The sequence below is a fragment of the Astatotilapia calliptera genome, chromosome 18 (genome assembly GCF_964374335.1).
Source record: "Astatotilapia calliptera chromosome 18, fAstCal68.1, whole genome shotgun sequence".
In the NCBI taxonomy this organism is placed as follows: domain Eukaryota; kingdom Metazoa; phylum Chordata; class Actinopteri; order Cichliformes; family Cichlidae; genus Astatotilapia; species Astatotilapia calliptera.
The window spans coordinates 26,628,020-26,653,390 of NC_137439.1; the positions used below are offsets into that span (position 1 = coordinate 26,628,020).

Sequence of the window (25,371 nt, forward strand, 5' to 3'; positions counted from 1 at the left end):
AAATCGTTCTCATTTCTAGGCAAAGACTGGCGAACTTGCCTAGTGCACAATAATCTGCTGTTGCCAGGTTTCACTGCTTAATTAAACACAAAAAACACCCATTTGCTCCACGAGTTTGACTCAGACACTGTAATCAACCAGCGTGTTCACAGATATTAGAGGAAGAAGAGGTGATAATTATACCACATAAAAGGTGGTAAGCTGAGTAAAATATAATTAAAAATGCAATGCTGTGATTTTCCGATCATTAAAATGCAGTTTTAGTATAAAGGAAAGCATACAAATGATGAGAAGTGACAAATGTTGAAATGATGAGAAAGGATGCCAGCAACACATTTTAAAAGTGGTACAGGGACAACAAAAGAGTGAAAAAGCTGTAGAAAAAGTTGATAAAGTTAACTGCTAACAGGTTATTAACATGTCTGGCTTAAAAAAGTAAACATCCCAGAGAGGGCGAGACTTCGAGAACTAAATATGGGGAGGCGTTCATCAATGGTTAATGACCTGATGATTCATTTAGAAAACAGGGATTAAAGAGAATAAGTCTTATATTGAAGCACAGAGACAATATTTAAACAGACCTACTTTATAACAGCCTTACGTCACTGCTTGACTCACTATCTTTATATTTGAAAGATATCTTTATATCTTTATATTCATATAGAATTTAGAGTGCTTTTAGGATTCGTACTGATATTTTTGGTAAATCCAAGATTATCTCAGTTGTTTTGGTCGATGCACTGGGAAATATTAGTTTATGTAATAGTTGTAAACAGGCCTTTTTAGAGCTTGATCTTGAGTGTAGCTGTGTAATGATGTGCTGGTCTTCTTAAGATTTTTGTTTTTTAAAGGCAAGAAAAACAAGACATCACCTTTAGATAAATCTAAAGGCTGCAGGAAAATGAGCACGCTGTCTATGTGAGAAATGTTATTGTACACTGTGCATCTACAAAAGGTGCGACACTAATACATAATGCTGAATTAAATGAAGCTGAACAAAAATGAGTGAGCCCGTTAGATCAGATGGACTGTTCTCAATATATACTTAATAAGGGGAACATTCTGTAAAGGGCCCCAAAAATATGATGCCAGTAAAGCACGAAAGCTTTATTGGTGTAATTTAATGAAACAATATTAAATTAAAATGCTTACTCAAGGACAGATATGCTGTGATGAGTTGCCAGGAGATTGTGCAGTAATGAGTTCAAATTTGTGCTCCCTGAGGACAGTTTAAAGTGAAATTACTCCATTTTGGCCCTTAATGGTGCTCTGTGTTGCTGATTTAGAGTTTGATAAAGAAAACATGTTGGTTGGTGTATGACCCAAGTTTGACCCAGCGTTTAGCCCAGCCTCCCACACACAACCTCTGCACCGCAGCCCCCTGCCCCCTCTGTCCCCCCGCATGCCTGTTCTGCTCCCCTCTGTGCCTGTCATTTCATGCCATGGACTCGTTATGCCTCGTTAACGCTGCCCCCCCCTTCCCATGTCCCTGCCGCTGTGTGTTAAACGCATGCAGTTCCTATCGTTGCCACAGTGGTGTTCGGCCTGGTCTGCACCGCGGTCTACCTGGTGTGGCGCAACTGGCGGCGCAACTCCACCAAGAGCATGAACTTCGACAACCCCGTCTACCGCAAAACCACCGGCGAGGGCGAGGAGGACGAGATCCACATCGGGCGGACGGACGCCATGGGACACCATGCGCACCACCACCCGTACCCTCAGGGCGTCAGCATGGGAGTCGTGGCGGCGGGAGGGGGCACCTGCCCGCAGTTCATTGCCCTGCCTCTCGGGGGCAGCATGCCAGATCCCGGGACTCACTGGTACGCAGAGCAGCCCATGCTCTCCACTGCAAAGTGACCTGCAAACAGGAGGCAACTCCTGGAAAAGATGGCCGCTCAAGGCACACGCACACACAGTGAGGTCTGAGGTGACTTGGACTGAGTTTGCTGAAGGAATGAACAACGTATCATCAAGTGTTACATGCAGTCATTCCCAGCCATATCCTATGCCAGTTCCCATTTGAAAACCACCAGTAAGACAAACAGGACTCTTAAAAAAATAGTTTCATACCTTTTTTCTGTGAGATGAGTCTCATTTTTCTTCAGTCAATGCTGAGAATTAATCACTGAATTATAAATGTGTGCTAACGTGTTTCTGACTTTGACCTCAGCTGGAATAATGGAGTTAGAGTGGTTCCTCTTTTGCATTGAGTGAGGCTTGTGCTGTGTGTCTTATATTTTGTGACAGGGGCTAGTGAGAGACTCTTTGTCATCCTTGATGTATTAATTTGGGCTTGGTGTTATTCCCGGTGGGCCCGCAGTGCCCTGGGAACGCTATTAGCGAAGGAGGAGCTGTGGAACTGGGACAGCCTGTGCGTTGATGGGACAATCTGTACAGATTCATGTTAGAGCCAATCACATTGTTGTTGCTGGACTCGTCTTGTGTAAGTAACATTTGTGTGGGTTTCTTTGAAGATTTTTTTCCCCATTTTGCGATTGATTTTTAAAGGTTACTAACTACATTTCGTGCTTTCTCTCTGGTTCAGAGGAAGGCCTTTCAGGGTGAGTTGTCTAACATTTCAAGGTGTAGTTGAACACAGTTGATTTGAGAGGTTATGTATTTATCTGACCTTCAACACCCCTGAGGTTTAGTTAAAGAGCAGCAGGTTTGCAGACTGAGCGAAGTAAAAAATGAGACAAAGAGTATTCAGCTTGTTTTCTTAGAGCAGGGAGAGTTAGAGGGGAGTGGGTTTTACACAGAAGTTCTGTCTTCATTATTGTGGCTTGTTTAGATGTTAAATGGTTTGAGAAAAGCAATAGGCGGCCGCTTTAGGCAGCTGCAGCGTTATGTGGTTGACAAAATTCCTCGAGTGTTAATAATTTTATTTGATCACCTGCTTTTGACTGTGACAAATGTGCACAGAAATACACATGGGGTGCAGTGATAGCAAATTCACGCTGTTCTCCAGAGGACGGAGACAGTGTGCACTTGCCGAGCGTAAACACAAACAGCATGCATAATTGTTCACCAACTGACAATGCAGCCATTCATTGTTTCAGGCAAGATACACACACGCGCACACTTGCACGCACGCACGCACACAGTCTCCACTTTCTGCGATGGCCGATATCTGAGTGGACAGTTTTGGATAGCGCCGTGTGGGAGGGCCCGGCCGGTGGCTGCATGTCTAGAAAGGCCTGTCATGTGATGTAACCGAAGAAACCGAAAGTCAGGGGGTGATGTAATGAGGGTGATACCAACTTGTTGTGTCAGTAAACATGCTTCATACTGGTCCCCCTCCCACATCTTTAACACATATACGCCACTTACAAACCTTAAAAGTCTAGTTGTGTGTATGTGTGTGTGTGTGTTCATTAATATGCATGTGTGCTAACGTTCATCCCACAGCCATATCTGAACTGTTTTGTATGCTCTTTGTTGCACAATCCTCTTAGAATGCCTTCTGTATTGTGTACTGCATGGAAGAAAACAGTGCGTGGAAACAGGTGTGTTAGTGAGTGTGTGAGCGAGTGTGACCGTGGAAAAGCTGCGAGGGTGCTTTTTGATTCATTGGTTTGTAAATATGTTTTCATAAAGTTTTTGATAATGTATTATATACTTATGTAAAAGAGAAGCTGTACATAAGATTTTAGATAAAGTGTTGACAGGTATATTAATTTATTTGTATAAAGGAGAGCACTGCATTCCCTGGTTGTAAAAAAAATCCAAATGATCCACCAAAGTGGTTTGTGTTGTTTCTTGCTGTGCATCATTTCGCATCCTCTTTTTTCTGTGCAAAATTTCTTTTGTTGTTAACCCTCACAAAATGTGGAGACCCTTCCCCCAAACCACCCGCATCTTTGCAACATTTCCCAACCTCAGTGTCAATGAGATGATTGAGTTTTGTTTATTTGTGCCTTTTTTTTTGTTGTTGTTGTTGTTGTTTTACTTCTTGCGTTTCCATGAAATAGACAGGGATCAACCATCTACTGTACATGCAATGATGAACTGTGTTAAGACCAAACTGATTCCACTTTTTTGATTTCCTGTACTGGATTACTTTTGAATATCTCTATATATTGATATATAAAATATGATTGAAAACAGCCTGTGCTGTTGTATTTATTATTTCCTTTTGCAACACGTTTTTACCATTAAGGAGTTTTCAAACAAGGTGAGTTGCAAAATGAGTTGCTTTAGAGCTGCACAGTGTGATGCTTTTATACCAACAATAGTTCAAATGCATGTGATCCAAAAAGTGACACAACAAGTCTATTCCATAAGCCAGTAGGTCCCTGCTTTGAAGAATATATTAATGTATAAATTCATGTGATGTAGTTTTAATTATGCCAGTTTTAATTGATTTTGCATTAACTGCCCTACATTTACAAAACAGGTTTTTCAGTTGAATCTTTAATGCATTGAGTTAAATAGCTCTGATTGAACATTTTAGCTTTAGCTAGATTAGCAAGCACTTCAGTTCTCTAGCAATCTCTGGAAGCTGGGAGCAGTCATTTCAATTACAGTGGTGGAAATGATTACTTAATCCCCAGGTGAATTTGAAGTTTGCGGTCTCTAAGTTTTATAATATTTTAAAGACACAATGTCAAACAAATATTTCAAAAAATAAATAAAAGAAAATAAAAATAAAAACACTAGCAAGAGGAGTCTTAAAGCAAATATGTTTGGAACAACAGTGTTTTGATTACAAAAGCTAACAGACAAGGCAGGTTTAAGAGAAAAAGAAAATCCAGAAAAAACACCTTACATAAACAGTAGTAATTGGTTTCCATGTCATTGAGTGAAATAAGTATTTGATCCCCTGCAACCTGTGTGAATTCTGTGTCCCACAATTTGGCCACCATGTCTGGAGGAATAAAAATACTGAGTATGGTTGAAAGAACACCATGTTCACAGTCAAGCACAGAAGTGGAAAAATTCTGCTTTGGGGCTGTTTTTCTGCTAAGGTTACAGGACGACTTCACAGCATTAAGGGGCCAATGGATGGGGCCATGCACTGTGAAAACGAGAACTTCCTTCCCTCAGCCAGAACACTGAAGATAATTTGTGGTTGGGCTTTCTAGCATGACGATAACCCAAAACATATCAACAAGGCAACAAAGGAGTGACTAAAGAAAGAGCTATTAAGCTCATGAACTACAGCCACCCCGCCCAGGAGTTAGCCAAAATCGCTCCTGAGATGTGTGCAAACCTGTTGACCTGCAACAAACATGTTACCCCCACCAGGTACTTAGTCACGTTTTGCTTGAAGATCAATTACTTATTTCACTCAGTGACATGCAAATCAATTCATAACTTTAAGTATTCTGTCTCTCTCCATTAAAATGAATGAGGTATAACTCTCAGAAACATTAAACACTTTTTTTTTTACCTCATTTTGGTTTTCTGATCCACATTTATTGTTTGTTTCAGTCTCTCGCTACCCTTTTCCAGATGCTGCAAACAGATGGTAGACGTGAGTTTAGATTAGTATGCGGCACCTGAGGACTCTGATATTTTTTCTGGGATTTAGTTGAGATCAAAAACAGAGCTAGAGGTGTGTATTTATATTAAGCTTTCATCAAGTCCTCAGAAAGACCCTAAATCAGTGCTAATGCTGTCGCTGCACTTCTGCTACTAGTTCTATCCCTTGTATACATCAATATGTGTCATACATGTATTCAAACCCCATTCACATTTTGCACACTTTTGATTTTTTAAATAAAACTGGAATTTTTCTAAAAGTCAAATTATACTAAGTTGCAAATGTAATTAAAATCAAAATCAGAGGTTTCTCAGCACAAAAGGATTCCAAGCCTTGAGTCAGTACTTTTGGCATGTCTCCACAAGTTTTAAAAACCTGGATCTTGACTGTCCAGTCTTTTTGGCAGTTCCAACCAAGCTAAATCCATAATGTAGGAAAGTGTGCAAAACATGGAGGAGTTGCAATCATTTCTGAAACAAATGCAAATGCTAAGTTTAGCCCTACCGCATTATATTTGGCGAACTAGCAGCACAAGCTAACAAGCAGGGAAACCACAAACAGTGTCTGCTAATAAGTGCTTTTCATTTTACCTTTTATGTGAACCACACGGAGCACAAGTGTTGTCTGTGGAAGCTGCAGAAATATCAGCATTAAGTTGGATAACATTATTAGTTCTTATTAGCTGAAATACTCTACAGACTGTACCAAATGAAGCCACGCTGACAATCACTCTGCATTCAGTGATTCATCAGCAGACAGAGAAACTGTAGCAGATAAATCCAGTCCATTATCATTATTAAACTGAAGCCAGCAAATGCTTTCAGACTGCACAGACGCCCCCCTCCATTGTTGTATCACACCCCCTCAGGGTGTTATGGAATAGGTATGTTTTATTAGTCCACTGTTCCCTGCAGACAAAAAGAGGTGTCACAGACATTTTTATCCCTGCACAAAGGCTGAAATGAGCACTGTTACTTGCTGTAACCCGCTTCTTTGAGTGGGGGATGGGGGACGCGCACCTATGCAGTCATGTGACATGCGTATGTGTGTGTGTATCCACAGTTACATGTTATCATCTCTTTGAAACACTTTATTCTGACAGAGCATTTCCATACCGGCCTCCTTTTTTGTTATTTCTACATACGGATACATTTCACTAATAGAAAAGATGCCCATTCCATCTCAGTCTGCCACATCTTTCTCGCTTTCTGACGATTTATAGTTGCTCGTGGTCATTACAGCAGGACAGCCAGTCAGCTAGAATGGAAGAAATCCTCAGGGGAAATGAAGAACCCGTGCCCTGTCACACAGAAATCCAACGCCTTCGCCATCTATGCAATCCCTTTTTTGTCTTATCTCACAAACATAATCTCAGCTCTGTGCACAAAAAAACAACACAGTGCCCCTTGCTGTTTCCCAGGGGGCTCGAGGAAACAAAGGCCATTCAAACAAATCTGATTTCACAACTGACTGAGCATTCCTAGGTGACATACAGCTGGAGTGCAGGTGAATCTCACACGTTGTCCTCTCACACAGTGGAATTACTGCAAATCAAAAGGCACCATGTTCCGTCTGTCACACTTGAAAGAGATTATATCTACTTCCTTGTACGTGAGCGTTTTTAGGTTCGCCTCCGCTGTAGCTTTCTGTAGGGGGGATTCTTATTATGTTTGAGTTGGCTGGATGTTGGCGGTGATGCTGAAATGGATGAGCTGCGCCACCTCCTGGGCGACTTTGCCACTGCATGTTGCTCGTTTCAAACAATGAAATATCATCGCTTTTCTGTTATTTTATTAAAAACAGGCGTTGCATACATCAGTGTAGTTTTTACCAACGTGTGAAATAAACAAACTGGTCGATCGGCTCCAGGGATTTGTTTCTGTTTCGTTGGCATGCAGTATTTTGAAAGTATTTTATTGAAATGGTGCTTAGAAATGCTGAGAATTCCCCTTGGAAACATACAGGTAGAATCTTCTTACAAACCAATTTTTAGATACAACAAACATAATAAATATTCTTTCCATTGCATAGTTTGCAGAGCGAAGCTGCTGCACGGATGTGCAAAGATCAGCGATAATCTTAAACATCTATGGTAAAGACAAAATAAAAACACCAGATCATTGCATGCTGCCCTAGCAACCATCATCTGCCTCACTTACTCATGCAGTACAGCCTCATTGTAATATCATCCCATTCAGCGCACCAGCTGTCACTAGTCCAGATTTCAGAAAAAAAAGCCTGCGTTTGAAGCGCTACTCAGGTGAGAGGATCTGACATGTGAACAGATCCACTTCTACAGAGCTCGAGCTTTAGCATGGGCCTGCAGCAGGGCAGCTGTATCGGCGTGGGAACCTTGCATGGCGATGGAAAGCGCAGTTTGACCTCGCTGGCAAACAGGAAACAAAGAAAAAAACAACATTTCAGCTTAGAGTGCAACATTAATGTGACTGATTCTGGGTCCCCAGATGGTGAACCCTTGAAGAATTTGGTGATTTCCTGACTTTGTTATCATCTGATTGTTAAGTTAACATTATTTGTGTTACCGCACAAAACTGTTGCCGTTTCTGTAGGCCATATAAATTCATTTTTCCACAGTTTAATCAGTCTAATTAGTGTGGGTTTAGGTGAGACATTCTCTCACAGTCTACCTTTAAAGTACACTCTTAAGTGTACTTTAAAGGTAGACTGTCACAAGCAGAAGAGAGATTTGCCCCCGTTGCTCTTTCCCTGCCTCCACTTGCTCCGCATGGCACAGATATTGTACTGTTAGCGGATTAGCTCCTCTCAGCCCAGGGAGATTTGTCTTACTGTAGCCTTGATTAATCCTGGGGAAGCTCTATTCTGCTACATCCAGACTGTCAGTCCACTCACATCCACAGTGTGTGTCAACACATTCAAGCTTTCACACATCTAAGCTGCTTTTCTTTGCATTCAGTGATGTGAATGCTAAGATAGATGTGCCATTTTGTTAACAAATGGAGGTGAATCATCACATGAATTCAGTGTCCTAAAATTGAATTTTAATGGGTATGATGCCCAGACTATTGTTGCATCACAACATTATGATCCAGTTCACTGTGATCCCTGAAAATGACCACAGAAAAGAGTTTGCCAGCATTGTTTCCCAGGTTACATGATGATTTGTTTGATGTGGTCTTACCTTGTCAGTCAGAGTGAGATCACACTGGCTTCTCTCCAGCAGGAGCCTTGCGATGTGCGTGTGGCCCCTCTCAGATGCGAACATCAGCGCTGTGATTCCCTGGCTGTCCTGGATGTTAGCGTCTGCCCCACAGCTAAGCAGCAGGCGAACCATCACAACTCGGCCATGTCTCACTGCCAAGTGCAGAGCTGTTTGGCCCGTCTGTGTGGAGAGGGAGAGAGTGTGAGGCCCAGACCAAGAATTGTTCAAATCTCCTCTTTCTTCTTCAGCTTTCATTCTTTATCTTTTAGTAGTCAGCGTCTTACTAACCTCAGTTTTATAGGGACAAGCCAGCAACTCCAAAGATAGGTATACATGCATACCCAGGTCTTTCAAACTGTTCATAACAAAGCTGAATGTGCAAACCCTTTACCCCAGTTTAAGATATTCCTGATGACATCATCTGCTTTCTCTGAATTTGAAAATCTCCTCCCAGAGCCACAGAAGACATCATACAGAAGTCTCAGTATGAACTCTGTCACTGATCATTTTGTCTTGTGTAAAATCTACCAAGTGATTCATTAATAATGGATGTGGTTAGGTATAGCTTTCCGTTCACTGCCTAGAAAATAGTACAAACCAGCACAGGGTGCTATAGGAGGGAGCTGCGCTGCCATCTCACACTGATATCCCCCTCCTCCCCTCCTCATCCCTATTACATTTGTTCTTATTGCTTGTGGTACCTTGCTGGAGCGAATGTTAATGTTGCCCTGCTCCATTAGTTTGCGGACAACTTCCATTCCGCCGGGTCCATCAGGGGCTGTCAGCGAGGCCAGCATCACAGCCGTGTAGCCAGAATTGTTCTGAACGTTCACATCGCTGACACCTGTGGCACAGGGAAGATGTCAGACGTTTTTAGTACTAACAAACGTTATATTACAATAGCTTCGACAACACGGTTACCTATATGTTACCTGTATCCAGGATCAGGGTGACAATGCTGTAGTTGCAGTGGGAGACGCTGTAATGAAGCACTGTGTTCCCGTTGTCGTCCGCCAGATTGACTAGAAAGGCCAGCAGGGAGGGTGTTTCCTTCTTTATGTGTTTCAGGTATGCAGCCACCCTGCTGGCCTCAGAGGCCTCCTCTGCTGCTGCACTGAACCAGTGCTGGAACAACACAACCAGGGCCTTCCTCTGGAAAATATATGAATAAGAACGATTCCTGGTGAAGCATGAATTTAATAACATATATTACATGTTTAGAACATTTAGCAGTCCTGCTTTAAAGAAATATGTGGTACACATGTCCTCTTTCTGAGGACAAGTTTTGCATTTTTATTGTTTAAAGTTTATCTGATAAAGACATCATATCCAGTAGCGTTAATGCTGCTCTGTGGCTGAGTAGTTGCTTTTCTGCCCACCTGTAGAATATAAAATATAAAACATTCTCTCTTTGAAGCCCCTCTGTGGGGCTGGGAAAAGCCAATATAGCAGTGCTGCAAACTGCAGCTCCTTAAATGGCACCTCATGACCAATGTTCCCTCTAAGCTGCGCGTGTGCGCAATTGCGCACTGCTGGCACGGTCAGAAAATCTGCGTTGCATACAAAAAAAATCTAACCTGAATTGAAATTAAAATCAATACTTTAACAATTCTGTTTTGCAGTGTTAGTCAGTGAGTGACTGGCTGCTCCAGTATGGGATTAGAACGATGCCACCTTATCCCATAGTCCAACCAAGAATGCGATTCACATTCGCACATACGCGGCTAATCAACGTCGTCGACAAGCTATGACAGCGTCCTTATGTGCCGACACCGGTGTTTTAGCTAGCAAAGCGGCGTGGCTGATGTGGAGTGAAGCCACGTTAATGACAACATGTAGAACCATTGGAGATGTGAGCAGGACAGACGGAACAATTGACGGAAAAAAAGTGTGGACTTTATACCAGTTTTTAAATTGTGTTGATCGGCCACGTAAAACCAGAGTTATGATAAAAATATCTGCAGTGTTTGGTTTTCTTCCTGAATACTGTCATTGTTTATATTTGCTGCGGGAAGAAACGGTAAAAACGGCGTTTTATAAGGAAAGCGCTTGAAAGCGCTCTCCGCCTGTGAGCAAAAACAAAACCCAAAAAACCCCACCCTTTCCTATTGGTTGAAAAATGTACCATGTCGACCAATCAAAAAAATGATATGGCAGCATGGCATTTAGTTGTTTAGGAAGGGGGAAGTTTTGGAGTGACGGCGATGTTTTGAGATGTGAGAGATTTGAGACGTTTAGCGCAAATCTTGTTTAGTTAGTGTGTAGTTAGTGTGTAGTGTAGTCAATAGTTTTGTTGTGTGTGTCAGAACAATGAGGCGACTGCTGAATGTCACAGGTGTTACAGGAGTGATACATCTCCTGTTGTCAGGCCTGCATGTATCAGGCTGTTGTTCTCCTTTATCTCATAGTGGACAGAAATTATTTTCTGGAGTGGCACAAATAATTTGTGTGGCATCAGATTTGATGCAGAACAGCTGATTGTTCTGTAAATAGTTTGAAATGTTTATTTAAAAAAAAAAACACCTTGGCTGCATTTTTAGGTAAACAGCTGCAAAAAACTTTGTTGTTTGCATAACTCAGTTACTTTTTTGAAGAAGTAACTATATAATTAATTGCCCAACATTGGTCATTATATACTGTATTTTGCAGACAGAGAGTTACAGGACTCTCTCCCAGACCACAGACTCATACTCATAAAACAATTTAGAGCTTTATATAAAAAGGAAGAAAAAAAGAAATAAAGTTTTGTTTTCAAAATTGGAGTTCAAGTTATTTTTACTTCCAATAGTGTTAACATACTAGACAGGTCATGAACAAGATTTTTTTTTAAATGGGCTAAAGCAGTTAATTAAAAGTAGTCTAACATAAATGTAAATGCTGTAATTTGATTATTTTAATAAACCATGTACAGTGGGGCAAAAAAGTATTTAGTCAGCCACCGATTGTGCAAGTTCCCCCACCTAAAATGATGACAGAGGTCAGTAATTTGCACCAGAGGTACACTTCAACTGTGAGAGACAGAATGTGAAAAAAAAATCCATGAATCCACATGGTAGGATTTGTAAAGAATTTATTCGTAAATCAGGGTGGAAAATAAGTATTTGGTCAATAACAAAAATACAACTCAATACTTTGTAACATAACCTTTGTTGGCAGTAACAGAGGTCAAACGTTTACTATAGGTCTTTACCAGGTTTGCACACACAGTAGCTGGTATTTTGGCCCATTCCTCCATGCAGATCTTCTCGAGAGCAGTGATGTTTTGGGGCTGTCGCCGAGCAACACGGACTTTCAACTCCCGCCACAGATTTTCTATGGGGTTGAGGTCTGGAGACTGGCTAGGCCACTCCAGGACTTTCAAATGCTTCTTACGGAGCCACTCCTTTGTTGCCCGGGCGGTGTGTTTTGGATCATTGTCATGTTGGAAGACCCAGCCTCGTTTCATCTTCAAAGTTCTCACTGATGGAAGGAGGTTTTGGCTCAAAATCTCACGATACATGGCCCCATTCATTCTGTCCTTAACACGGATCAGTCGTCCTGTCCCCTTGGCAGAAAAACAGCCCCATAGCATGATGTTTCCACCCCCATGCTTCACAGTAGGTATGGTGTTCTTGGGATGCAACTCAGTATTCTTCTTCCTCCAAACACAACGAGTTGAGTTTATACCAAAAAGTTCTACTTTGGCTTCATCTGACCACATGACATTCTCCCAATCCTCTGCTGTATCATCCATGTGCTCTCTGGCAAACTTCAGACGGGCCTGGACATGCACTGGCTTCAGCAGCGGAACACGTCTGGCACTGCGGGATTTGATTCCCTGCCGTTGTAGTGTGTTACTGATGGTGACCTTTGTTACTTTGGTCCCAGCTCTCTGCAGGTCATTCACCAGGTCCCCCCGTGTGGTTCTGGGATCTTTGCTCACCGTTCTCATGATCATTTTGACCCCACGGGATGAGATCTTGCGTGGAGCCCCAGATCGAGGGAAATTATCAGTGGTCTTGTATGTCTTCCATTTTCTGATGATTGCTCCCACAGTTGATTTTTTCACACCAAGCTGCTTGCCTATTGTAGATTCACTCTTCCCAGTCTGGTGCAGGTCTACAATACTTTTCCTGGTGTCCTTCGAAAGCTCTTTGGTCTTGGCCATGGCGGAGTTTGGAGTCTGACTGTTTGAGGCTGTGGACAGGTGTCTTTTATACAGATGATGAGTCCAAACAGGTGCCATTCATACAGGTAACGAGTGGGGGACAGAAAAGCTTCTTACAGAAGACGTTACAGGTCTGTGAGAGCCAGAGATTTTCCTTGTTTGAGGTGACCAAATACTTATTTTCCACCCTAATTTCCGAATAAATTCTTTACAAATCCTACCATGTGGATTCATGGATTTTTTTTTCACATTCTGTCTCTCACAGTTGAAGTGTACCTCTGGTGCAAATTACTGACCTCTGTCATCATTTTAAGTGGGGGAACTTGCACAATCGGTGGCTGACTAAATACTTTTTTGCCCCACTGTAACTTGGATGGATTCGATGCTGGCGTGACCACAGTGCACACGTCTGCTGTTGCTCACAGTGGTCCAAGGGGTCGCTCAGGGAGTTTGTGTGTTCGCTCAGACACGTGAAAAATTAGAGGGAACATTGCTCATGACAAATCCCTTAGATGTCTATGTTAAAATATCTGACTCTAGATCAGAAAACAAAACATGTTAACAACCTGGTCCGTTTACGAATGCAATGAATTATGGTTTAGCCTTGTTAGCAATGCTAGCTAGCTGGTGTTAGCATTGCATGATAACTCCTCCGAGCTACCCTCGTGTCTTAATTTGGTATTGTTCAGCTGCCAAACTCAAAAATCCAAAATGATAGTCAACAATCAAATGATTTACATCATTGTAGCAAGATTCAACTTTTGAAATGCAACATGTCCCAATAGAAGCAAGTTCACGGGCGCGGTGATTGCAATCCACTTCAAAACAAGGCAATGAAGTAACAAATAGAACCACAAAGAAGGAAAAAATGGTGTTGCCAGCTCTGTGCCTATTTTTTTTTTAACCTTATTAAACTCTGTTTAGTGTCTGTTCGTTCTGGCGTAAAGGGTTCTGCAGATACCTCAGTTCCCAACCTGGTACTGCAAACTGTTCAGCAGGCATTTATACTGCATGTCTCTATGTGGACAGATTTTTGTCAGCATGATAGGATGACAACCGTCCAAGATGTTTATTTGGCTGGGTTCTGAGAACTCATTTGTGTCTCTGCTGGTGTGATCACACAGTAGTGTCTATGTAGTGCACAGACATATTTTTAACGCAGTAAATGAAAGAAAAATTTCATATCTTTTTAAATTTAATCTCTAGTCTTGACTGCTTACCATGTCATCATTGGGGTTGTCCATGTTGTCCATGTGATTATTAAGGAAATGACAGGCAGAAATAAAATCTGCATTCACTGCTTCTCTGGAAGAGGAAAAAAATGTGTATATGTATGCTCAAGGAAGGTCATAATAGAGCAACAGTTCACTTTAAAACATGAGGAACATATTATATTATGATCAGATGAAATTAGCTTCCTGCGGAGTGCAATTATATCTTCCAAACAGACACCGATTGGGTGTTTGTTGAGGTCCTCTCACCTGCCTTTGGTGGTTGTTTCCGAGCCAGAGTTTCCCTCCATCTGTTCTCCTGAGGGCTGTGTTTTCATCTTGGCCGTTTTCTCTGTAGCCCTAGCTACTAGAGATACATCACCTCCATCTGTCCCCCCAAAACCTGTTCCTTCCAGTTTCATCTGTCTGCCTGGGTCAATTTGCTTCTCTTCTTCCATTCTTCTCTTCTCTGTGTCTGCATCCAGCTGGGCAGGAGCCACCTCCCTAGGAACTGTGCTACTGTTCCTCTGCTCCAAATCATCATGGACACTTTGGCTCATACAGGCCTGATTTTTAGTGGCAGTCTCATTGCTTCTATAGAAAAATGAAAGAAAAAAAAAAAGAGGTACATGTTAAATGTTACAACTGCTTCTACACTTTTGGTTTGTTTTTTATTTCGGTGACAGAGGTTGGTGAACTTATACATAGTAAATCTTGTGAATTTGCTTAATTATCTCAAACCAATGACTAGTCTGAATGTCTTATGTATGTTTAGGGGAGTCAGAGGCTGAGAACCCTTATACAGTGCATACAGAAAGTATTCACAGCACTTCACTCGTCCATTGGTCAAAATTCAACACATAATACTCCATAATGGCAAAGTGAAAAAGTGTGCTTAAATTTTTTTAACATTTATTAAAAATAAAAACCAAATATATAACATGAACATAAAGATTGTAATTATATAAAGATCTAAGGAAGGGTCCAGATACATTTCCGGACCATTAAAGTTCCCAATGAGCACAGTGGCCTTTGAAACCACAGGAGTCTTCATAGAGGCCAATGGGGTAGAAAGGTCACCTCTCTGACCAAAAACCTGATTGTCACTCTCCACAGAGCACCAGCGTTGCTCTGTGGAGAGAGGAAAACCTTCCAGAAGGACAACCATTTCCGCACCACTCCACCAATGAGACCTGTTGGGTAGAGCAACCAGTCTAAAGTCAATCCGCAGTAAAAGTCACATGAAAGCCCACCTGGAGTTTACCAAAAAACATCTGAAGGGCTCTCAGACCACAAGAAACGAAATTCTCTGGTTCACACATTAAACTTTTTGGCCCGAAAGCCAATTGTCATGTCTGGAGGAAACCAGGCATCGCTCATGACCTGGCTAATACCATCCCTACAGTGAAACATGGTGGTGGTAGCATCATGCTGTGGGGGTGCCTTTCAGCAGCAGGAACTGGGAGACTGGTCAGGGTTGAGGGAAAGATAAATGCAGCATTGTGCAGAGACATCCTTGATGATAACCTGCTTCAGAGTGCTCTGGACCTTGGACTGGGGCGAAGGTTCATCTTCCAACAGGACAACTACCCTAAGCCCACAGCCAACATAACAAAGGCGTGGCATCAGGACCCGTCTGTGACCGACTTGAACCTAATTGAATATTGCTGGAGAGATCTGAAAATGGATGTGAACAATGTTGCCTTCCAACCTGATGGAGCTTGAAAGGTTGTTCAAAGAAGAATGGGAGAAACTGCCCCAAAATAGGCGTGCCAAGCCTGAGGCATCATACTCAAAAAGACTTCAGCATGTAGTTGCTGCCAAAGTGGTTGGTGCTTCAAGAAATATTGAGCAAAGGCTGTGAATACTTTCCTGCTTGTACAGTCAAGGAGATATTTTACTTGAATTGTAATGCTGAACCACAAAACACATTCCTTTATGGCTATTTTATTGTAGATGAATGAAATAAACATACTTGTGAGGCTTTGAAATATGGTTTATGATCACTGTGTCATTTTACAATACAGGAGCTGCCTCTTTCCTCCCCTTAACTGACAACAGGGAGTGGTACTCATATTTCAGACTTAAATCATGATGTTTTTCTGTGTCGGGACTGTACAGAACCTCAAATCAAATAACCGACAATCATAACATTTAGGGTTGCTAAAGTCAGGGAGTTATTTACTAACCCTTCTTTAACACCCCCAGAATGTAGGTTTTTCGACGTCTGGGCACATCCTTCTGTCTGCAGGATGGATTTAGAGGCTACACAGAAGACAAACACAAAGGATATGATGAAATGTCAGCATTACATGCTCCTCATTAGATTCAATGGCCTGTTTATGTTTGCATAAACCATTTCATCACTGCTAAAGCTAATTGTAATGCTGCCTGTAAATCCAAGAACCGCCTACTCATCAGTTAAACAAAAAAACAAAACACAAACCCCATCAGTTTCCTTCTAATCCATCTGTCTCAGTTTTATGATGCAATGTCTTTTAAAGTAAATGGTGACTCAGTTTGAGCTTCAAAACTGACTACAAGCAAACCTTTTGCTTATCAGCTTCCTCTTACTCAATTTGTCATCGTCCTGGGTTTTACAATTTTTGTTATGGTCTTGGAATTCTTCTTCTTATTTAACCTTCTTTTGGTTCTCAGTTTGATCATTTCTCTTTATTCTTGTTTGACACATTCAGTCTTAGTTCTTTGTTTCAGTTTCTGGTGAGTTTCGAGTATTCTGCCTTTGGTTTATTTTGTCTTCCCCTCTTTGTCAAGTTTGCATGTTTAAGTCTATCATCTCTGTTCAATTCCTTTCTCGCTTGTGCTTTATATTGAGTTCTTGTCCTTGTCTCGTCCTCCCTGATTACCTTATTACCTTTTGTTTTTTTTACTTAGTCTCCCCGTATCGTTCCCTGAATAATAATTCCTCATGCCTCCTGGTAATTTGCTTTCCTTAGCTTTGCTTTCTGTTTTTGTACCGTGCAAACCTTTAGACTAGTCAGCATTAAATGCTGGCCTTATCTCACCTCCATCTCCTGTGTGCTACATTTGGGTTCACAAAAAAACTAACCTCATTCCATGATACATGATACAAAGGTTCATACAGCTAATGAAATGCTGTTGTTGTTAACAATTATTAGATGAAAATGATTCTTATTCTTTGCACTACACAAAGCTCTGCCGACTCACTTCCAACTTTCAGATTTGGCTGACCCTATTAAACCCAGTGGGATTTCTTATACAAAAACAATAACACTGATCCTGGCTCACTTTGACTTCAGTGTTACTATTATTAACTCTGAAATGTGGCTTCTGTTATCTTCAACTGTATAGCTACCTGCTGAATCTTCTTACCGTCACTGTCTCCATGTTGTTTGTGGCAGGACATGAGGATGTCGACAAGTCCCATCATCTCCTGCTGTAGAGAGTTGACTTTGGGATCTGGGTGCTTTAGATGCTTGCCCTCTTTTCCTGATTCACTCTCTGTGCACAAACACTTCCACTGCTGCTCCAGCAGACTCTTTATCTTCTTTATGTGATGGATCACCTCAGCTGTGTCTGTACCTTCAGAAACCAGTGGACGTCTTTCAGACAATGTTGAACTGACCGCAGACTTGTGTTGCTGCCTTGTTTGATCGTTTGCATTAACCGCTCTTTTACTACTAAAGCAAGGTGCTTTATCATACTCTGATCTCACTACCGTCTCATCTCCATCCTGATCTACCACCACCCTCTCTGCACGGACCCACACCGCAGGATTCTTAATGAGGTGTTCTATCTTCTCGTCTTTCCTTTTGCTTTCCTTTTGCTGCTCCTTCAGCAGCCCTGACACTCTCTGGAGCTCCAGGCTAGTCTCGTGGAGCTTCTGCTCCAACACAGCTACTTTGGCTTGCAGGGAGGTCACTGTCAGCAGCTCATCCAGATCTGTACTAGTCCTCCACTCATGCGTAGGATTGGAGTCATCTTGGCTGACACTGTAATTTCTAGGAAATATACTGTGACTTTCATGCTGAAGTCCTCTCAATACTTTGCTATTGTGAGAGGATGTACCAGGATCTGTGGTGCCGTTCATTGTGGAGGGATGGTCACGTGGACTCAGTCCCAGACGAAGTCTTTCTCTTTCCTCCTGGAGGATGCAGATCTGCGCTCTGAGCTCAGGAATGACCCTCACTTCCATCTCAAGGTCCCCCACTCGTTCGAGGGCTTCAGTGAGGCGCCTCAGCAGACCTGAGCAGTCCTGTGGCCGAGGGCTGTCCGAAGAGTGGAACACATCTTCATATGAGATGTTTCTTCCCCCAAGGTGATCCTTTGAACTCCAGACGCTGCTGTGGTCATCTGTAGACTCTGACCCTTGTCTCAGTAAAACCGTAAGTGGCAGACTGGAGGCACGGAGGAGATGGGGTCTGATATGTTCCCCTAGAGGTTGCTCATCAAACTCCTTGATTCTGGCTTCCATCTCTGCCATAGATTTAAACCCTGTGGGGGAAACAGGTGGCCTGTGATTATATGCCCAGGAAGTATAGCCATGATGATGATGGGCGTCTGACAATCGAGACCTGGGGCCAAGAGCTCCGGTAGATCCCCAGGGGCTCGGGCGGTAGCCACACCCAGAAGTATTGAGGTGCCTTGGTAAAGTGCTTGCGCGCACTTCCTTGCTTCTGCGCTGAATGGGAATCCTTTTGATGGTGTTCCCTTTCTCTATGTCGTCTACATATTTCAGAAAATCCAGGTCAAGTCGGAAGCCATAAGGGGTTTCCACTGAATATGGGGGCTTCTCCTTGATTCCGTTCTGTGCTGTTTTACAAGGTGCAAAATTCCCTGCAAAAATTACAAACAGTAAGTGAGCATGCATTTCAAATAAATATCAGATTCAGTGAACTTCTGAAGCAAAAAACCTTTTTCTACCATTTTGTGTTGCCATCATTTGTTCTCCTTAGTTCTCCAAAAAATGTGTTGACACATTATCTGATTGGACCTCGGGCATCTGACAAGAAAAAGGAGGACTAAATTAAGCCAACAACATATGAGAAACCTGTTTCTGCATTTTTACAAGTGGTCGAAGTGATTATTGTGTGGTTATATAATAATGTAATGAGCATATTGCAGATTTCAACATTTTGGCTCTGACATTGACTTGAGGTTTATTTGTGGTGCGTTTGGTGGCAGACTCAGTCCAAGTTTTGCGACCAGACGGAATAGCAATCATCCTTGTTTGTGCTCCACACACAATATGCTCATTCATTCACCCACATGTAGTGAGTGGATAACAAAACACAAACATTCAATTACGCCGAAGTACTTTTTCTCTCTCCCCCTCTCTTATTCTCTTCTCTTCCCAAAGTTTTCTATTTTTTCTCACACTCTTGCTGCTTCATTTCTTCCGTCCACCAGGCAGCTATTATTCAACAGTGGCAGGCCTGATCTTCACTTGATTACAGCCCTGCCATCCAGGACGAGAGCTGAAAATAGCTTGAGACTGTTTAGCCCAGCAGCTATGGCCAGCAGTGCAAAATAAACTCCTACAGACATAAATACAGACACTCATTGTTCTGACTCAATACTTTCCAGCCTTCCTTCTCTCCCTGTGCCTCCTACTAGTTCTACAGTTTTCTTTCAGAGAGTTTGTTTTTCTATCACCGAACTATCTAGAACTTCATCGTTCACCTTGGAAAGTGATGTATTTTTACAGTGCAACGCTCTACTGCCTTTTTAATATACTGGCGTGCCCTTCTCCTCTTTTATATCACTCCTCCCCCGCCTCCCTCTCTCAGCATCTCCCCCTCTTAAATCTTTACCTCTTCCCGCCTCCCACGTTTCCCCTCCTCTCTCCTGACCACCAGCCTCTGCGGCTGCTTGCTGTCCTCTTGAGGCACGGCGGCCACCAAGCCACAGCCCCAAACAATGTCAGCTATGCAGTAAACAGACAAACACCACCGAATGTCCCTGCTGGGAATTTTCACCTCTATCATTCACACACTCGTTGGTGGCCGGCAGTAAACGGCAAAGAAATGTGCAAATTGCAGACAGCAATTTTGCAGAATAAAGTCTGCTCAGTATTGTGCCATGAATAACGGATAAATCAAAGATGACATGAAACAAATTAAAAAAGCAGTGTTATTTTTTAAAAAAGAAATTACTTGACGAGTATTAACAGTGCAGGGTGCAGAGAGAGATGACAAGCAACATTCAGGGAAGGTCCCCTATCAGTGTTTGGTACTAAAGTTTAAACTGTTTTGAGCTTCGTTTCTCCGACTTTAATAGCCAAAATCTCTTGCACGAACAGAATAATATAAACTATTCCTTTTTTTCCATCATATTCAGTTCTGTTACCCTTGCATATGTCTAACCACTGTATTAGATACTAAAACTACATTATTTACTGTTATTTTCTTGTGGCTTCCATGATGTTGAGAGGACTCTTTTAGGCCTCCGTCTGACAAGTCTAAGTTTAGCTCGTACATGTGGGCGTAAAGCTAAAGCACATGTCAGGCAGTGAGACCCAGATATGTCTTCATTTTAAAGGCTAATTGAAGACCATTCTGGTGCTCCAGATATACAGAAAAATCAAGAGGTACACAAGAAATATTTCCATAAAGCTAGTGTAGCATGAATAATAGAAAAAGAGCGTGCTGATTGCAAGCAGAGACTTCGCTATTGTCTCTGTCAATCAGCGCTGAAGCACAGAGCACCTGTTACTGCAGACATCCCGATCTCTCTGTTGACTCAGTTCAAAATATAAGCTGCTGGCTCGACTTCAACCCAATGACAACAAAAAATTCTTTTACAAGTAAAGAAGTTTTAGGTTCTCAATAAGAAATGTCTGGCTTACTTTAAGAAAAATATAAGCGTTTAGTACCTGCACAGAAAGAAATTGGTGGGGCTAAAATGCACTTTTTGATTTCTTATGAGTAGGCGGACATAGCAGCGCTGTATTTAACTTAAAGCCAGAGCTGGATCAAGTGACCCTGAACGCCCCCATAGTTACGCTGCAGTAGGCCTAGACTGCTGGGGGTTTCCCATGATGCACTTTTTTTTAAGCTTCAGTTACCCTTTTGCACACACTGTGTTTATAGACCACTCTGCATTTAATCATTAGTTATTATTATTCTTGGACTCTCTTCCCAACTTGTCATGGTAGATGGTTCTGCTAGAGGTTTCTTCCTGGGGAAAGGCAGTTTTTCTTTCCCACTGTCGCCAAGTGCTTGGTCATGGGGGGGTTGTCTGATTGTTGGGGTTTTCTTTCTATTATTGTAGGGTCTTTACCTGACAATATAAAACACCAAGAGGTAGCTGTTGTTGTGATTTGAAATATTGGAGAAAAACATGAAAAAATGGAGAGACTTAAAATAGGTTATTACAGTGGTTGGAAGCAGCTAAATATGGTATACGTTCAATAAACAAGGTATACAGGCGCAAGAAAGAATGATTTATGCAGGATTCTGTGCAGTACCTCTCCAGTGATGTGAGAGATTTTAGAGTCACACAGAACGTCATAACTGGAAGTTACTGGTGCTAAAGGTGATTCTACAAGGAGCAAGGATACTAAAGTTTTCACAGGACTCTATACTATCCCGTCCTGTGAAAACGTTCCTTTTCATAACTGTACAGTTAAAACCTTTTTAACCTGGAGCCACGCTAGCTCTTTCCCTCCCACCTACCAGTCAAGGCTAGCTGTAGTTGAACATTTAAATGAGACTTGTAACTGTAAAGTACGGAACCCCGCAAGGGACATGGGAGAAAAAAAAAATTAAGACGGACTTTTGCGAGATCTCGCAAAACTTTTGCGAGATCCCTAGTTAGTTTTGCGAGATCTCGCAAAAGTTCATCGTACTTTTTTTTTCTCCCATGTCCCTTGCGGGCTCCGTAGTAAAGTAATTATCTCCAAAAATGTCAAACTTTTAAAAACTGCATGTAGAATATTAAGCAATAGGAATGCCAGTTTTAGATGCTTTATTTTCAGTTTTCGAGCAAACAAAGGAGCTTCACACTGCTTGTTGTTGCCCGCAAGCCGTCCATTTTTACGCATAAATATAGACCCGAACATTTCTTCCTCACCAGGTTACCACAGAGGAAACAATATAGCAAAGTTAGGGTTAGGCATTTCCCAGGAGCCACTGCCCAACTCTCTCCACATTTCTGTGGCATAGGTTTTAATTGTCTGCGCCTGGAGGAGTAGGCCCACCTCACAGGAAACCCACGAAATGAAATGTAAAATATTTGCTTTACCCCAAACAGGCCCCAGCCGAACAGCAGTGCACAGCAGTCCTGCTACCTCCGCACATAATGAATTCAGTCCAAAGTCAAGCATTGCAATGGGCTCAAATTTTCTTAAAAATAAAATAAAAAATCAAGGCCTCCTTTATGTTCAGCTCTTGTTGTTTTTCGGCTGGAGGAACGCCACATTCTTCACAGCTATTTTCCCTTTACTTCAGTTTCTTTTTATCCTTGTGTGCCCACAACAGCTGCTCCCCTCCTCTGGGTGAGTGCGTCCACTCTCATACAGACCTTAAGGCTCTCCCTGCATCAGCATAAACCTCATAATCACAACATGTCTGTCCACAGCATTCTTTACCAAAACCACAAGTTCAGTGTTCACTCATGATGTCAAATGGCTGCAGCCTCCCTATGTAGCAGCAGTAAACTGGACTAAAAGCTAATTTATTGTTGAAAGTAACAGGTCAAGATTTGCGGTTGTCATAGATGATAGCAAAACATTTCACCAGGCTCATCTTTAGCCATGTTAATCATGTGACTCTCTAAGGATGGTTACTGTTTCTCTTCAGAAATATTGAGGCAACGTTTTGGTGGATTGTTATATCCCCAGAGGAAGTGTCCTGTGTTTTTTGTAATATAGTGCAATATGATCAAGGTGATAACAACTGTTAGCTTGTTAGCATCTGGTTCAGACAATGCTCCGCCTACAAGCTGCTGAGCTGCTGCAATGGAGTCCATCTATTACTTATGGAATCAGTCCATGCATTTATGTTTTCTTGGGTTACTGAATATTACAGGAGTGGGGACCTCGTAGTCACATTGCCACTGACAACACTGTATTGCACACATTTTGACACAATTGTACTGCATACCAGGATACGAATATTTGTGAAGATTTAGGTGTTTCCTTACCTGTTAATAGTGAGATTAAATAACTTCAAACCATAGCTTTCTCCGTGCACTGAACCTATAACCTGTGTCTCTTTGCTTCTTTACTGTGTCTGTATATATGTGTCCACATGTTTTACTGTCTATGCTGTGTTCCCGGAAAAAGTCCTTCCTCTCCTCTAGTTTTTTGGCTGTACAGCCTGTGGTTTTTCCAACTCATAACTCTAACCCTCATCTTCTCTTTGGAGCTGATTTAGGAAGCAAAGCCAAGTGTTTGGGCTCAACCCCCTGAATCCCCCTCCCCATCCTATGTCTCCCTATTGCTCTGTTTTCCCTGTTTCTTTAAAACATTTTTCACTGTCTCCTCAAAGTGTTCCTAGAAGTTTTTCAGGTTCTGTGATATCCCCTCCCATATGTTTTGTTTTGGTGCTTTTGAACCGCTGGACTTGCCCTGTTCCCATTCCAACAGCACCAGGGTCAGGGTTGCAATGAGTTGCAATGTGGCATTCAAAGCCTCACTGGATGGTATGTGGAGCCAAAGCACATTGGATAAAACAGTTGCCTGGAGCCTCACGCAAGGAAAAAACAATGATATGCTAACATAAGAAGGTTAAAATAGAAACATGGGCAATGCGGGCAATGAGTTTGTGTCTTCATTGCATAAGTAAAAGTGTAATAAAATAAAAGCGACATTTAATCTTTTGAATGCAAAGATGTTGTCCTGAAGAGCTGTTTAGTATTCTTACTTGACCCAGAAGTCCACTCCACACCATTTGTTAAATCCATTTAGAGTCAAAAGCTTTTCTGACCCTGAATTTAAATCAGCCGGTCCCTGATCGAAGACATTCAAGGTCATCTTTCTGCATCTCGGCTTTGATTAACTGTCTGATCCAACAGTCCTCAAATGCCTGCAGATATGGGATGAATATTATATCTGAGCTTACCTTGTGGCATGTTGAGCAGTTTCCCCCACTCTGTACCGCTGAACTGTGGGAGTGATTGCCAGATAGTCCACTACCGTCTGCTCTCAGCTAGTTCAGCCTGTCTGTCTCCTGAGAAGGCAGGGAGGTGCTGTCAGGGAGAGTGGCATGCCGCGGCTATTTGGTAAATGCCAACGTGCAGCCCTTGCCATAACAGAAGCTGGGTTTACTTGTGTGTAAAAGGGAGCAATGAGCAAGGAGGAGCTTGTGAACATGCCTCCTGTCCAACTAGACTGACAAGTGGGAGGCTAGACATAGACGATCACACCCACTCCTCCAGACAGCAGCCAATAGAAGTTCAGAGGTGCAGCCGACTGGGAAAGACAGCTGCTCCTTTGGAACCCCGGTTACAACACGTCAAAGTATGGAGCTTCTGGTAAGAAATGAGAGAAAGTACTAGTCACCTTACTGTGTCACCATGTAGAGTCTCATAGACCTCCCTCTTTGAGAATGTGAAATTCTACCCAGTTTTATGTGATCTGTGGCCTCTATAATCTGGTAAACACTGGGCGAAGCACAGGGCTTGGTGGCATTCACCGGGGTTAAGTCTCTCAGCGCATACCTCTCGTTCTGTAGGGATCCTCTTTCAGCCTGTTACTAGCATCTTCCTCTGAGAATCACCATCACATTGCGAAAATGGTAAACAGGCAGGTATCTGTACAACACTTTCTACACAGAGTGGCCCAGCAGAGCCCTTTTTCATCCCTTTATTTTAGTTAAGAGAGAAATACCAACATCTCAGTGACTGCTTAACTTTCATCAGAGAATAAAAACTAGGACCACAGATGCTCCAAGAATGAATTCTTTCTGAGAAATATCACAACATTTTCTAAATTCATATGGTATCCATGACCTCTATAACTATTTTATAGGTATCCACTTGTAGTTCTGAGAAGATGCATTCTAAAGTGTTAACAGGGTTATAATTAGAGATGGCACAATACCACTTCTTTATGTCCGATATCATAAAATTGGATATCTGCCGACATCGATATGAATCCGATATAGTGTGTGTTTTAATCAAAAAAACAGTTTTTTAATATCTTGCTGCTTTTTGTATAAGTTCATACTCAAGTTAAAAAAAACCCAACACCACTAAAGCTATTCTGTTTTACCTGTATGTAAAAAAATACACTGCACCCAAAATATTTCATAGTTCAGCAATACTGATCAATCTAATAAAAAAAAAAAAGGGAACCACGCACCCTCCACCTCATGATGCTTAATTGACGTAATTAACTTTAATTTGATGCAGTGTAAAAAAA

The 25,371-nt window shown here is 42.0% G+C and overlaps 2 protein-coding genes across 7 annotated transcripts in view; one reads left to right on the top strand and one right to left on the bottom strand.

Annotated features, from left to right (window-relative positions):
* Positions 1-4,106, top strand: part of LOC113011259 (low-density lipoprotein receptor-related protein 8-like) — an 82,123-nt gene extending 78,017 nt beyond the window's left edge. For 3 of the 4 annotated variants that reach the window (XM_026150711.2, XM_080292760.1, XM_026150710.2), the window contains one exon: positions 1,517-4,106. In XM_026150711.2, the coding sequence (XP_026006496.2) occupies positions 1,517-1,857 (341 nt within the window). In that variant the 3' untranslated portion in view covers positions 1,858-4,106. The remainder of the gene's footprint in view (positions 1-1,516) is intronic. The other variant, XM_026150712.2, reaches the window with a different exon arrangement.
* A 3,153-nt stretch (positions 4,107-7,259) lies between these two features.
* Positions 7,260-24,327, bottom strand: LOC113011260 (KN motif and ankyrin repeat domain-containing protein 4-like). Of its 3 annotated transcripts, none has more exons than XM_026150714.2 (10): positions 24,071-24,327; positions 18,930-19,008; positions 17,379-18,842; positions 16,214-16,289; positions 14,295-14,615; positions 14,034-14,118; positions 9,599-9,818; positions 9,368-9,510; positions 8,646-8,846; positions 7,260-7,871 (listed from the first exon to the last, which is right to left on the bottom strand). In XM_026150714.2, the coding sequence occupies exons 2-10, from the start codon at positions 18,946-18,948 to the stop codon at positions 7,779-7,781; spliced, it is 2,622 nt and encodes an 873-aa protein (XP_026006499.2). In that variant the 5' UTR covers positions 18,949-19,008; positions 24,071-24,327; the 3' UTR covers positions 7,260-7,778. The 3 variants fall into 3 exon arrangements, with proteins under 3 accessions (XP_026006499.2, XP_026006498.2, XP_026006500.2); XM_026150713.2 differs by having other exon boundaries at positions 14,295-14,618; positions 24,071-24,323; XM_026150715.2 differs by lacking the exon at positions 18,930-19,008 and having other exon boundaries at positions 14,295-14,618; positions 24,071-24,324.
* Between the last annotated feature and the right edge of the window lie 1,044 nt (positions 24,328-25,371).

Excerpts from the sequence above, each read along its gene's own strand:
- LOC113011260 (XM_026150713.2), bottom strand. Across the intron at positions 14,119-14,294 it reads GAAACAACCACCAAAGGCAG|AGAAGCAGTGAATGCAGATT; the intron begins GTGAGAGGACCT and ends TTCCTCTTCCAG. Across the intron at positions 9,819-14,033 it reads ACAACCCCAATGATGACATG|AGGAAGGCCCTGGTTGTGTT; the intron begins GTAAGCAGTCAA and ends TATATTTTCCAG.